Source organism: Chiloscyllium punctatum, chromosome 18 (genome assembly GCF_047496795.1).
Source record: "Chiloscyllium punctatum isolate Juve2018m chromosome 18, sChiPun1.3, whole genome shotgun sequence".
Lineage (NCBI taxonomy): Eukaryota > Metazoa > Chordata > Chondrichthyes > Orectolobiformes > Hemiscylliidae > Chiloscyllium > Chiloscyllium punctatum.
Genome location: NC_092756.1, coordinates 92,733,844 through 92,748,752, shown reverse-complemented (window position 1 = coordinate 92,748,752; position 14,909 = coordinate 92,733,844). Strand labels below are relative to the sequence as shown.

At 47.5% G+C, this 14,909-nt stretch overlaps 1 protein-coding gene across 4 annotated transcripts in view; it reads left to right on the top strand.

Moving 5' to 3' along the window:
* Window positions 1-14,909, top strand: part of LOC140489334 (SH3 and multiple ankyrin repeat domains protein 1-like) — a 431,419-nt gene that overhangs the window by 201,718 nt on the left and 214,792 nt on the right. For 3 of the 4 annotated variants that reach the window (XM_072588774.1, XM_072588775.1, XM_072588773.1), the window contains 3 exons: window positions 3,423-3,574; window positions 7,972-8,139; window positions 9,461-9,577. In XM_072588774.1, the coding sequence (XP_072444875.1) occupies window positions 3,423-3,574; window positions 7,972-8,139; window positions 9,461-9,577 (437 nt within the window). Of the gene's footprint in view, window positions 1-3,422; window positions 3,575-7,971; window positions 8,140-9,460; window positions 9,591-14,909 lie in introns of those variants that run through there. The other variant, XM_072588776.1, reaches the window with a different exon arrangement.

Below are 14,909 nucleotides of genomic sequence, written 5' to 3'. Positions count from 1 at the left end.
TTGAATTGTGTGCCATCCAGGCAAATCATATCTTACCTAGGGACATGTAAGTGATGCTCCCATTCCCACAGATGAATTAAAAATATTACATGAGAAAGGAGAATGTAGAATCATACAATTCAGCCCATCAAGTCTGTACTATCACAAACACATTCCAACCTACACCAGGCCCACTTTTCTGTAACATGCGGATACTGATTGAACGTCCTTATTGTTGTACACCTTTCACTGAATACATACTTGGAGAATTCATGTGTATTATGGCACACTGTGTTCCTGCAATATTTACTCAATGAATTATGAGTAATTTATATAGCCAATCTTCATTATTAAAAATCACACATCACCAGGTTGTAGTCCAACGGCTTTATTTGCAAGTACAAGCTTTCGAAGCGCCGTTCCTTCATCAGGGCGACCATCTGGACTATAACCTGACGTTGCGTGATTTTTAACTTTGTCCACCCTAGTCCAGCACCGGCTCCTTCACATCAATCCTCAGTACAGAAGTGTAGGCTCGATTAAATTTTGCTCTTTGACGTTATTTGCTGGCTCGTGGTTTTGGAAGAGCCGTGCAGGTGTGCAAATTCGTAAAACCATTATAAAAGCAGGATATAGGAACAGGAGTAGGCCATTCAGCCCCTCAGACCTGTACCGCCATTCAGTGAGATCATGGCTGGCCTGCGGCTGAACTCCATATATCTGCCTTTGGCCCATATCCCTTTGCTTGACAACGTCAGGTTGAAAATTAATAACTGTTCCAGCTTCCATTGCTGTTTGTGGAAGAGAGTTCCAAACCTCTATCACCCTTTGTGTCCAGAAAATACTCAAGAAACCCCCCAGTGTGGAAGCAGGCCATATAGCCCACGCTGACCTTCCAAACAGCATCTCACCCCAAATCCATCCTTTCCCTAAGACCCTGCATTTTTTATGGCTAACCCACCTAGCCTGCCCATCCCTGGGCACTATGGACAATTTAGCATGGCCATTCCACCGTAACCTGCACTCATTCCTGATGAAGGGCTTCTGCCCGAAACGTTGATTTTCCTGCTCCTCAGATGCTGTCTGACCTGCTGTGCTTTTCCAGCACCACTCTAATCTTGACTCTGAGAGTAGATAAAGATGAATTATTTGACTGGTTGAAGATTCTAGAACCACGGCATAAGACCGAGCGCCAGGCCATCCAGGAGAGATGTTAGAAAACACTTCATCACACAAATAGTAAAGGCATTGTGGGATTCTCTTCCTCAAATGGCAGCCAATTCCAATTCAATTATTAAAATGAAATATGAGGTCAGCCGATTTTTATTAAGTAAGGGATAGAAGCCCAAGGCAGGCCTACGAAGATAGGCCATGGTCTCATTGAATGGTGGAGCAGAGTGAAGGGGCTGAATGGCCTACTCCTATTGTGGTCTTCCTATATGAGGAATATGCTATGAACCTTGGGGAAAGACCACAATGTTTGTTAGAAAAACAAAGAACTGGAGATCTGAGAAGCAGGAGAAAAGGGTTTAGGGGGATATGGGCCAGGTGCTGGCAGGCAGGACTAGACTGGGTTGGGATATCTAGGCAAAAGTGAGGACTGCAGATTCTTGAAACCAGAGTTTAGATCAGAGTGGTGCTGGAAAGGCACAGGAGATCAGACAGCATCCGAAGAGCAGGAAAATCAACGTTTTGGGTAAAAGCCCTTCATCTCTGGTCAGCATGGACGAGTTGGACCGAAGGGTCTGTTTCCACGTTGTACAGCTCTGTGGCTCTGTGACACCTTCCATTCCCACTCTTGGAGACTCTCTGTTAAGTCGGTCTTTTCGGGGAGACCGTAACCCACTCAGTTTTCTGTTTGTCAGCCCCACCCACTCGTATCGTGACCCATCCCTCACCCACCACCCCCGACCCCCCGCCTCACCTCCTTCCCCCTTCCGGGAGGGGGGAGCGGAGGTGACTTGCCCACCCCAACAGGAAAGCCTCTTTTGGTATTGAACTGGCTTAAGCTTCACTCATTTGTGAAAGATCATTCCTGACTCCAATCAGTTTAGGGTGCTCTGGTTTCCTCTCGCAGTCCAGTGATCTGCGCGTTAGAGTGGATTGGCCATGCTAAATTGCCCCATAGTGTCCAGGGATGTTCAGGTTAGGGTGGAATGGCTGTGCTAAATTGTCCTGTAGTGTTCAGGTATGTCCAGGCTCGATGGGTTAGCTATGGGAAATGCGGGGTTACAGGGATAGGGTAGGGGGTTGAATCTGGATGGTCGGTTTGGACATGATGGGTTGAATGGGATCGAAAATTAATAACTTATCCAACTTACATTGCTGTTTGTGGAGGAGAGTTCCAAACCTCTGTCACCCTTTGCATCCAGAAAATAATCAAGAATTCTAATCACAGAATCCAATGGGGATTCAATGGAATGGGACTACAAGGATTCTCTGATTTTGCTAGGTGGAAGTGCTCAAAAGGGAATGGGACAGTTTTGTTTTATGTCTCCATGGTTTCCCACCTGTTTTGGTGATTCGTGTTTCTGGAGACTCCAGGGATCTCTTAGAGAGCTATCAAACTAGCTGGAGATGTCAGATGCTGTACTTTGCTGGTTCAGTAAAGAGCTAAAGCTCAATCCCCCAAGTCTTCAAGTACAACATAAGTTTGTAACTCACCCAGGGAGCCTTGGCTCCGTAATAGGCACTGACACTGGAGAGAACAAAAAAATGAAGTCTCAGACGTTATATTTATGAATCTTTTATGCTCTTTGGAGGGTCAGTGTGTACTTGATGGGCCGAATGGCCTGCTTCCACACTGTAGGGGAATCTATGATTTTATGGCATTGCGCAGTCTGGGGTCAGGTTTGAACAGCTTGACCCCTTGTGTTGACTCAATAGCTTAAAGCTGTGCTTTGGGTCAATAATAAGCCAATGATCTTGACTGAAAGTGTGACCGTTTCTGTTAGTCATGCCTCACCTCGTCCTTTCTCCCAGCTGGACAAGATGGCCGATGGCTTCCGAAAGGATGATAAACACCAGCGTGGAGTGAGGCTAGACGGACCGCTCCTCGAAACGAGCCAGCACTGACTCAAGGGGCCGAAAGACCTCAGACCTCTCCCTCCCTCCCCCCAACCCCTCCCCCCCTCAGCTGCTGTATTTCTGAGCAGGGGCCATGGGCCCTTGTGCGTGGAATGGGGATTCTCACTACCGTCGGTGGAGTCAATCGAGGAGGGAGGAGAGAGGCAGGGGGCACTCGCAGGGCGGGAGTGGAAGGGTTTGGAAGGTTGGTGCCAGGGACAGGTGGTAGGGGGATGGGTGGGTGGGAGAGTCAGGAGAGTCTTGTGGGGGGAAGGTTCTTATTTCAAACTGGGGTTGCTAGAAATAACGAGAGGCATTGGGGCAAGGGCCCCGGACGTGAATTGCAATGGGAATAAAATTTCCAATTTCCCTCACAGAAGTGCCATTGACATTGTCCGCACAGCTGGAGAATTGTTCGGATGTGATCCGCGTGCTGTGTCTGGGAGGGGCGCACATCGATTTCCGAGCACGAGATGGTATGACAGCTCTCCACAAGGCCGCCATAACCAGGAACTACAATGGAGTCTTGGTAACTATGAGGCTGGAGGGAGGGGTATCGAGGTCGCAGCCAGGTAGCTAAACCCCACCTCTTCACACCTCTCCGCCCCTCCACACCCCACCCCCCACTCAAATCCTAATCTGTAAGATCACTTTCTCTTAGAAGCTGCAGATTCTCAAGGTCACATTCCCTGCAGGACAAAGGAAAATAACCATGTTTTTTTAATTAAGCAAAGCCTACGGCGGGCCAATAGTGCATTTTTTGTGGCAACCCCTCGACCAATCAGGGTCGTCCCCGCAGCCAATCAGCACCCTTTTCTCATACACAATAAATCGGTGCTCCCTGTGAAGTTTGGCATTCTTGCAGGGGTCCTGATGAATGCAAAAGATGCGGTTTCGATGGTGTCTCCCTTTAGCCAATACTCACATTCCATTGTACTCCACGTCTACTCTGTGAAATTGTGTTACTTATTTATTTATTTCATTCTCGCATCTGCTAACTCTTCCCACCTACAAAGTCTCTCTTCCTGTTGTCGGTTTAGTGTCAATGTTTTTCCATTTTAATTTTGCATGTCCACATTTCTAAAGCACACAGTGTCACCTTGTAATTACACCCTGCCAGCAGTGTTGGCAAAAACGATTTATCCAGCCTTCCCTCAAAGATGCACTTGGCTCAATGTCAGGCACTCCCTGTGCCAAACTATTCCATGTCCCGCTATCTAATTATGCCTGTGTGGAAGAAAAATGTTCCTTCCCTTCCTGCTGTTGAGGTGATGAGTTTAATCGAGTGGTTGCTGAAGAAGAATGTGTGGCCTAATGGACAGTGGAGCCGGTGTGGTGATTTGGGATTGGTTGGCTCAGTTGGCTGGGTGACCAGTCAGTGACACCAACAGTGTGGGTTCAATCCCTACAGTGGCTGAGGTTACCATAGTCCTTCTCAACCCCTCCCCTCGCCCGAGGCATGGTGCCCCTCACATTAAACCACCACCAGTCATCTCTCTCTAAAGAGAGTGAGCCGCCATCTCTTTTGGGAAGAGTGTGGCCATTTTACCTGGTGGAAAATGGGCTTGGTCGTGGCATTGAAAGGGGCATTAAATACTCAATATTGGCAAGGACGTGGGTAAGGAAGAGCCAATGCAGTGCAACGTGCTTGGTCTTTTAACAAGCTAACACAGAGTAAACAGATTGAATTGGTGGCACATGGCTCAGTGATTAGCACTGCTGCCTCACGGTGCCAGGGACCCGGGTTCGATTCCAGCCTCGGGTGACTGTCTGTGCGGCATTTGCACATTCACCTGTATCTTTGTGGGTTTCCTCCAGGTGCTCCGGTTTCCTCCCACAGTCCAGAGATGTGCAGGTTAAGGTGGATTGGCCATGCTAAATTTCCCCTCGTGTTCAGGGATATGTAGGTTAGGTCAGTGGCAAATGTAGAGTAATTGGGTAGGGGAATGGGTCTGGGTGGGATACTCTTTGGAGGGTCAGTGAGGACTTGTTGGGCCGGAGGGCCTGTTCCCATGCTGTGGGGATTCTATGAATGAGACCATTGAAAGGAACAGAAATTAGGCCATTCGGCCCATTGAGTCTACTCTGTCATTCAATCATAGCTAATAGGTTTTTTCAACCCCATTCTCCTGCTTTCTCCCCTTTGATCCCTTTGACAACCAGGAACTTATCTAGCTCTGTTTTAAATATACTCAATGACTTGCCCCTCTCTGCTGCAGAATTCTATTCGATGATCATCTCTTCATACTCTTTAGTCCCTGTCCTCTTGCCAGGTTACCCGAAGGTATTTGGTCAGGCTAAATAAAAGGGAGGCAAGTGATAACATTGTCAATGACGCAGTCTTAGGCAGATGCACAGTCAAACACAGAACTTACTAAAACACAGCAGCGTCCTTAGGACATCTGCTTCAGGAGAACCTATGATCCAACTGCCCACTGCTGTCCGACTCACTGTCAGAAATCTTGGAATGGTGCAGAGTTGGCTGGACTAATTAAACCAATGCTTGGCTACCCCTTTCCGATTGAAAAAAAAAGGAAATCTCACAGCCATGATTTCGAAAAGGAGCAGAGGAGTTTGGGCCAATATTAATCCACTGACCCAGCCAACATCACGAAACAAAGAAAACAGCAGCTTTAGTGTTTTTTAACACACTGTGCACAGTTGCAGTGTTGTGTACAGTTCTGGTCACCACACTGTCAGGGGAATGTGGAGGCTTTAGCGAAGGTATACAGGGGACAGAAAGGTGTTGCCTGGTTTGGAGGCTGTTAGCTCTCAGGAGCGATTAGACAATCTCAGTTTGTTTTGTTTTCGCTTGGATGTGGGAGGCTGAGGGGAGGCCCAGCTGAAGTTTATAAAATTGTGAGAGACATGGTAAGAATGGATAGTCAGAGTCTTTTCCCCAGTTACTTGGGGACATTGTGCTAAATTTAAAAGAGATGTGAGAGGCAGGGTATTAACATAGCGAGTGGTAAGTGCATTGCCATAGGAGCTGGTGGAGGCAGATACCATAGTAATGTTTAAGAACATAGAACACAGAACAGTCCAGGCCCTTCGGCCCTCGATGTCGTGACAACCTTTTATTCTACTCTAAGATCAAACTAAGCTACATACCCTTCATTTTACTATCATCCATGTGCCAATCCAAGAGTTGTTTAAATGTCCCTAAGTTCTCTGACTCTATTACCACCGTTGGCAGTGCATTCCTCACATCCACCACTCACTGTGTAAAGACCCTACCTCTGACATCGCCCCTAAACCTTCCTCCAATCACCTTAAAATTATGCCCCCTCGTGATGGCCATTTCCACCCTGGGAAAAAGTCTCTGTCTATCCACTCTATCTGAGCCTCCCATCATCTTGTACACCTCTATCAAGTCACCTCTCATCCTTCTTCGCTCCAATGGGAAAAGCCCTAGCTTCCTCAACCTTTTTTCATAAGAGATGTCTTCCAGTCCAGGCAGCATCCTGGTAAATCTCCCCTGCACCCTCTCTAAAGCTTCCACATCCTTCCTATAATGAGGCGACCAGAACTGAACATAATATTCCAAGTGTGGTCTAACCAGGGCTCTACAGAGCTGCAGCATAATCTCATGGCTCTTAAACTCAATCTCCCTGCTAATGAAAGTCAACACACCATACGCCTTCTTAACAACCCAATCAAATTGGGTGGCAAGTTTGCGAGATCTATGGACGTGAACTCCCAAGATCCCGCTGTTCCTCCACACGGCCAAGAATCCTGCCTTTAACCCTGTTTGACCTTCTGACCTTCCAAAATGAATCACTTCACATGTTCTGGTTGAACTCCAGAATGGCTTCTTGACAGATTCATGAATAGGCAAGGAATAGAGGCAAAAGGTTTTTAGTTTCGAAAGGTATCATGTGTTTGCACTGTCCTGGTGGGCCAAAGGGCCTGTTCCTGTGCTGTACTGATCTTTGTTACTTGTTCTTTGTGGGATCTTGCTGTGTACAAATTAGCTGCTGCCTTTCCTACAGAGACTGCAGGTCAGAAGTATCTCATTGGCTGTACAGAGCCTCATGGGATACTTCATGGTTGTGAATGATCGTTCACAGAAAGCTAAGTCTTGGCGTTTTTGCATTATACAGTCGGGGAGTCATTACAGCACAGCCAGAGGCCATTTGGTCCATTGAGTTTGTGGCTGATTCTCCTCAAAGCAACCTACTTTGGCCTATTCCCTGGTCTACCTCCATCTCCCTACAAAGTTCATTCCTGCCAACTGCCCATCCCATCTCCTTTTGAAATAATTTATTGTTTGCACTCCCACCTCTCTCCTGGGCAGTAGGTTCACTAACTGTGTGAAAAGGTTCCTTCTCATAACCTTGTGTCTATTCATTCACGGGACATGGGCTAGGCCCAGCATTTATTGCCCGTCCCTAGTTGCCCAGTGGGCAGTTAAGAGTCAACCACATTGGAGATATATGTAGGCCAGGCCAAGTAAGGATGGCAGTTTCCATCTTTAAAGGACATCAGTGAACCAGATAGGTTTTCCTGACAACCATTAGACACGTAAACCCAGTACTTGTTGCCTATTCCTTGAGGAGGTCACAGGGTCTTCTGGTACAGTCGGTAGTGTCCCTGTCTCTGGGCCAGAAGCTCCAGCTCTCCCTCCAGGACTTGACGATGTCTAGCCAAAGTTGCAAAGGGATGGTGTCATGGTGGGACTTGAACCCGGGTGCCCAGAAGATTAGCTGACTCTCTGGATTCACAGTCCAGTGGTTATACCACTGGAACCTCCCTTGGAGGAGGGCCAAGGCTTTAGGAATCCCCAAAAAGACAAAAGGACTGATCGCGGTTGGGGCAAAGTTCAATGATCAATTTTGCGGTGCTCACCCGATGAGGTTCCGGCGCGTGACCCTCCTGTTGTTTGCTTTGTGCCTGTGTTTTTTTGTTTTGGGTTTGCTGTCCTAGACGCTGCTGGAGTTAGGCGCCTCGCCGAATTACAAGGATCGCCGAGCATTGACGCCCTTGTACCACACGGCTATCGTCGGAGGAGACACCAGCTGCTGTGAGCTGCTGCTCTACAACCGGGCGCAGATTGGCTATGCTGACGAGAATGGCTGGCAAGAGATTCACCAGGTAGGCCCCCCCCCTGTCCCGTCTCACCGAATACAAAGCAGTTTGGTTCAACCCCCTCACCCCCTTGGACCATGGCATCCAATCCTTTGTTATTGTAGAGGATGGAGCTGTTGCTGGCTGGGCCAGTACTTGTTGCCTATTCCTTGAGGAGGTCACAGGGTCTTCTGGTACAGTCGGTAGTGTCCCTGTCTCTGGGCCAGAAGCTCCAGCTCTCCCTCCAGGACTTGACGATGTCTAGCCAAAGTTGCAAAGGGATGGTTTCATGGAATGGACAGAATATTGGTGGATGGGATCTGAAGGAGCACTGCTCCGAAGGCGAGCGAAGGAATTCTGTCTGGTGTTCTGCCCACCGTATATCCTCAAAACAGACATGCGTCTGGGTTTCCTATCACGGTGGCTCAGTGGTTAGCACTGCTGCCTCACGGCACCAGGGACCCAAGTTCAATTCCAGCCTCAGGCGACTGTCTGTGTGGAGACTTCACATTCTCCCCGTGAGTTTCCTCCGGGTGCTTCAGTTTCCTCCCGCAGTCCAAAGATGTTGGATAAGTACGTGAATAGAAGAGACTTGGAGGCATGTAGGCCAAGCATATAGGCAGGTGGGACTAGTTTAGTTTGGGATTATATTCAGCGTGGACTGGTTATACTGAAGGGTCTGTCTCTGTGCTGTTTGACTCTGTGCAGGTTTGGGTGGATTAGCCATGCCACATGGCCCTGTAGTGTCCAGGAATGTGTACTTTAAGGTGGATTGGCCATAACACATTGCCCCATGTTGTGCAAGGATGTGTAGGTTGGGGTGGATTGGCCATAGCACATTGCTCCATGTTGTCCAGGGATGTGTAGGTTGGGGTGGATTGGCCATACCACATTGTCTCGTAGAATCCAGGAATGGGTAGGTTAGGGTGGATTGGCCATAGCATATTGCCCTGTATTGTGCAAGGATGTGTAGGTTGGGGTGGATTGGCCATACCACATTGTCTCATAGAATCCAGGAATGGGTAGGTTAGGGTGGATTGGCCATAGCACATTGCTCCATATTGTCCAGGGATGTGCAGGTTAGGGGGGATTGACCATACCACATTGTCTTGTAGAGTCCAGGAATGGGTAGGTTAGGGTGGATTGGCCCGGGGAAATGCAGAGGTGGGGTGGGATGCTATTTGGAGGGCTGGTGCAGACTAGATGGGCTGAATAGCCTCTGTCTTCACCACAGAAATTCTATGACCCTTCTTCAGAATTAGGAACAACTACGAAAAGCCTGTCCAACAGGGCCTACTGGTTTTCTGTCCCTTGCCTCCCCTCCACTTTCAGTGTTTATCTCCGACAGGCTTGCCATCACGGTCATGCTCAGCACCTGGAAATTCTGTTGTTCTACGGAGCAGAAATCAACAGCCTGAATGCATCGGGGAACACAGCGCTACATCTCTGTGCTCTGTACAACAGGGTCGGTATCTGATGTGAGTTATGTTGAATGAGTTACTGTATTCTTTTTATGGGATTATTCAGTGTTTACTGCCTCCAGTTTCTCTGGCCCTGTTTTACCCCTATCATTACCACAACCCCCTAGGCACCTACCATATTTAAGAGGGTGATGTAACCGAATTTTAGGTGGTTGATACGTGGACTAAGGAATATCTGGGACTGAGTGGCAAACTGGAATCTAATGGAGGAGTTCAGGTTGGCCAGGCAAGGATGTTATGTGTAGAATAGTAGATATCCAGGAGTGACTGCAATCCAATAGAGGTACATGAGAGGCTTATAAAATAAAAAGACACCTGAGAATGAGTAAGTGCCAGGAATCTAAGGGAGGGCTTTATAGATAGAAAGACTGACACCTTGAGTGAGGTACAGGTTGCAATCTAATGGCAGGGCTCCAGGAGGTTTATATGTAGAGTAATGGGTAATTGGGAGTGAATTACAGACTGCAAATTAATCTAATGATTTGGACGGCCTTATATATAGAACAACAGATACCTGGGGATGAGTAATAGACTGGAATCTAATGGGGATTTCGGGGTGGTTTATATATAGATTAACAGAGAATAGGGAGTTAGTTATAGACTTGAATCTAATTGAGGGGTTTAGGGTGCTTTATATATAGAATAACAGATACCCAGGAGTGAGTTATAGATGGAATCTAATTGGCGGGGGGTTCAGGAGCATTTATATATAGAATAACAGATATCTAGGAGTGAGTTACAGACTGGAATCTAATTCAGGGGTTCAGGATGGTTTATATATAGAATAACAGATACCCAGGAGTGAGTTACAGACTGGAATCTAATCAAGGGGTTTGGGGGTGGGGGGAGGTTACTATATGGAATAACAGATACCCAGGAGTGAGTTACACATTGGAATCTAATCAAGGGGTTTGGGGGGGGAGGGAAGGTTACTATGTGGAATAACAGATAACCGGGAGTGAGTTACAGACTGGGATCTAATTGAGGGGTTCAGGGTGGTTTATATGTAGAATTACAGATACGTGGGAATGAGTCACAGTCTGGAATCTAATAGGGGGAGGGGGATGGGCGTGAGTTCAGGTGCTTATATTTGGAGTACCGGATACCAGAGAGTGAGTTTACATGAAGTTGGTTTGGGGATTGTTAAGTTACGAGACAGTATTTGGAACATTGATTGTTTTATGCATTTCCGTTTCAACATGTAGACTTCATACAACCCCCACGCGTGCTCGCATGTCCTGTCCATGATCTACCTAAATTGCATTGAAGTTGTCATAGTGTTAAGGACTTGGATGGGAAGGGATTTATTGAGTGTGTTCAAGAAAACTGTCTTCTTAAGTATATGGAGGTGGGTACAATTACAACATTAAAAGGCATCTGAATGTGGGTATGAATAGGAAAGGTTTAGGGCCAAATAGGATTATATCAGTTCAAGATATCTAGTCAGCATGGACAAATTGAGACTTGGTGAGCCTTATGTTAGCGATGGGTAAGTGGTTGGAGGGAATCCTGAGGGACAGGGTTTACATGTATTTGGAAAGGCACGGACTCATTAGGGATAGCCAACATGGCTTTGTGTGTGGGAGACCATGTCCCACAAACTTGATTGAGTTTTTTGAAGAGGTGACAAAGAAGATTGATGAAGTTAAGAATCACACAACACCAGGTCATAGTCCAATAGGTTTATTTGGAAGCACTAGTTTCCAGAACACTGCTCCTTCATCAGATGGTTATGGAATATAAGATTGTAAGACACAGAATATATAGCAAACGTTTACAGTGTGATGTAACCAGGTCTTTTTCAATATATCATTTCAGTTACATTACACTAAACTTTTGCTATAAATTCTGTGTCCTATGATCTAATACTCCACAACCATCTGATGAAGGAGCAGTGCTCCGAAAGCTAGTGCTTCTAAATAAACCTGTTGGACTATAACCTGGTGTTGTGTGATTTTTAATTTTGTCCACCCCAGTCCATCACTGGCATCTCCATATCAAGGTTGATGAAGGCAGATCAGTGGATGTGAATCTGGACTTCAGCAAGGGTTCAATAAGGTTCCCTACGGTAGACTAGTTAGCAAGGTTAGATCACATAGAACCCAGAAAGAGCCAGCCAATGGGATACAAAACTGGGGACAGAGGGTGGTGGTGGAGGGTTGTTTTTCAGATTGGAGGCTTGTGACCAATGGAGTGCCACAAGGATCGGTGCTGGGTCCACTGTTTTTCGTCATTTATATAAATGACTTGGATGTGAATAAAGGAGGTATAGTTAGTAAGTTTGCAGATGACACCAAAATAGATGGTATAGTAGATACTGAAGAAGGCTACCTCAAGGTAACCTTAATCAGCTGGGCCAATGGGCCAAGGAGTGGCAGATGGAGTTTAATTTAGATAAATGCGAGGTGTTGCGTTTTGGAAAGCCAAACCAGGGCAGGACTTATACACTTAATGGTCGGGCCCTGGGGAGTGTTACTGAACAAAGAGGGTGCAGGTTCATAGTTCCTTGAAAGTGGAGTCGCAGGTAGACAGGGAGGTGAAAAGGCGTTTGGTATGCTTGCCTTCATTTCGGATACTGTGTACAATTCTGGTCTCCCTGCTATAGGAAAGACGTTATGAAACTTGAAAGGATGCAGCAAGGATTTACGAGGATGTCACCAGGGTTGGAGGGTTTGAGGTTTAGGGAGAGGCTGAATAGGCTGAAGCTGGGCATGGGTTCAGGGTGAGAGGGGAAACATGTAAAAGGGATCTGAGGGGTAAAGTTTTCACCCAGAGGGTGGTGCATGTATGGGATGAGCTGCCAGAGGAAATGGTGGGGGCTGGTGCAATTACAACATTTAAAAGGCATCTGGAAAGGTACATGAATAGGAAGGGTTTAGGGAGATGTGAGCCAAGTGCTGGCAAATGGGACTAGGTCAGATTGGGATGGATGAGTTGGACTGAAGGGTCTGTTTCCGTTCTGAGTGACTCTGTAACAGAAATGGGACATTCAGCCCACCTGGTCAATACTGGTCCAGCTGGTCCACATGGACTTGCACCAACCTCTCTAGCAGCATAACCTTCTGTTCCTTTCTCTCTCACATGTACCCCTCTAGCTTCCCCTTTAAGGTATCTAACCTGCTTTCCTCCATTACACCGTGTGGTACTGTGTACTGTGTCTGACAGTGTGGATGAAGCTCTGCAATGGGTCTTTAATTGAGAACAAGTTACCTTTCAAGTTTTCCTTTTAAATGGGGAAGTTTAACTGAGGTGTTTAACACGGGGAATAGTGGAGTAAGTCGGGTGAAGCTCTGTCTCTCGATAGGAGGGCCGGTAACCAGGGACGACACAGGTTTTGTGGTAACGTGTCGATGTGAGGAGCCATTTTGTTATTAACTCAGTGCATTGGTGTGACCCAGAATGCACTGCCTGAGAAGGTGGTGGAAGACGTTCCAAAAGCAACTTTCAAATGCTGGAGAAATACCGAAAACAAAAGGAAATGTTTGACTAAGCTATGGGGAGAAGAGATGGGAGTGGGACTGTGGACAGTTGTCGTAAGGACTGGCCATGTAGATTAGTGTGTAGGAGTAACAGATGGTGAAGAAAGCAAATGGTATGTTGGCCTTCATAGTGCAACCAAGTAACTCACCTCCTGACTCCCCAAAGCATATCCACCATCTACAGGGCACAAGTCAGGAGTGTGATGGAATACTCCCCATTGCCTGGATGGGTGTAGCCCCAACAACACTCAAGAAGCTTGACTCCATTCAGGACAAAGCAGCCCACTTGACTGGCACCACATCCATTCCCTCCACCATTGACGCTCAGTGGCATCAGTGTGTACCATTCACAAGATGCAATTGACCAAAGATCCTCAGACAGCACCTTCCAAACCCACGGCCACTTCCATCTAGAAGGACAAGGGCAGCAGATACATGGGAACACCCCCTGCAAGTTCCCCTCCAAGACACTCACCGTCCTGACTTGTAAATATATCGCTGCTCCTTCACTGTTGCTGGGTCAAATCCTGGAACTCCCTGAGGGTTTTGGGGGGTCAACCCACAGCAGATGGACTGCAGTGGTTGAAGAGGCAGCTCACCCCCACCTTCTCAGGGGGCAACTAGGGACGGGCAATAAATGCTGACCCAGTCAGCTACACCCACATCCCACAAAGTGGATAAATTAAAAAAAGGTATGTCCTGTGTTTAAGGCAAGTAATCAGTGGTTAAGGTTAAGGTTCAGGTTAAGGTTATGTGACAGGTTTTTGACAGTTGGATGTCAGACACAATTGTTCCGATTCTGACTGGTGTTTTGAGTGACCCATTTTGACTGACATATGAAGAGAGACTTGATCAGTTAGGATTACACTCACCGGAGTTTATAAAAATGAGAGAGGATCCCATAGAAACCTATAAATTTCTGACAGGACTAGGCCGGGTAACCGTAGAAAGGACATTCCCGATGAGATGTCCAGGAGCAGGGACCACAGTCTAAGGATATAGCATGGGCCATTTTGGACTGAGATGAGGAGAAATGTCTTCACCCAGAGAATGGGGAGCCTGGGGAATTCTTTGCAAAAGGATAGTGGTTGAAACCAAAACCTTTGATTGTTTTCAAGAAGAAGTTTGACGTAGTTTTTAGGGCTAAAGGGGTCAAAGGGTATGGGGGGGGGGGCAGGCAGGAAGCAGGAACAGGGACTGAATTGGATGATCAGCCGTGATAGTATGGAATGGTAGAGCAGGCTGAAAGGACGGAATGGTCTCCTCCAGCTGCTGTATTTCTGTGTTTTTAATGACCCAGTTGGCTGAGTAAACCCTTCGACAGGCTCCTATGATTCCGCTAGCTCAATGCTGGCTTGCTGCAGAGCCTGAAGCTTGAGCTGCTGTTCCCAACAAACTGGGGCCGCGTTCCGAGGGAACTCCGATCCGGGACAGACTTTCTTCATTCACCTCATCCCCACCCCCTCACAGTCCATCCCGTGAATGTGTTTGCAAAACTCGCCAACCAGTCCCCTCTCTCTCCTGGGGGAGTCGGGTGGGGGAGTCAGCTCTGGAGAGGTCAGTTGGACACAGTCCAAGACACAGCAGCCCCACGTAGTCAGCATCCCATCCACTCCCCTCAATGTCCACTCCCTCCAGTACTAGTGCACACAGGCAGCACTGTGGCTCAGTGGTTAGCACTGCTGCCTCACAGCTCCAGGATCCCAGGTTCGATTCCAGCTTCGGGCGGCTGTCTGTGTGGGGGGTTTGCACGTTCTCCCCATCTCTGCGTGGGTTTCCTGCGGGTGCTCCAGTTTCCTCCCACAATCCAAAGATGTGCAGGTCAGGCTGAATTGGC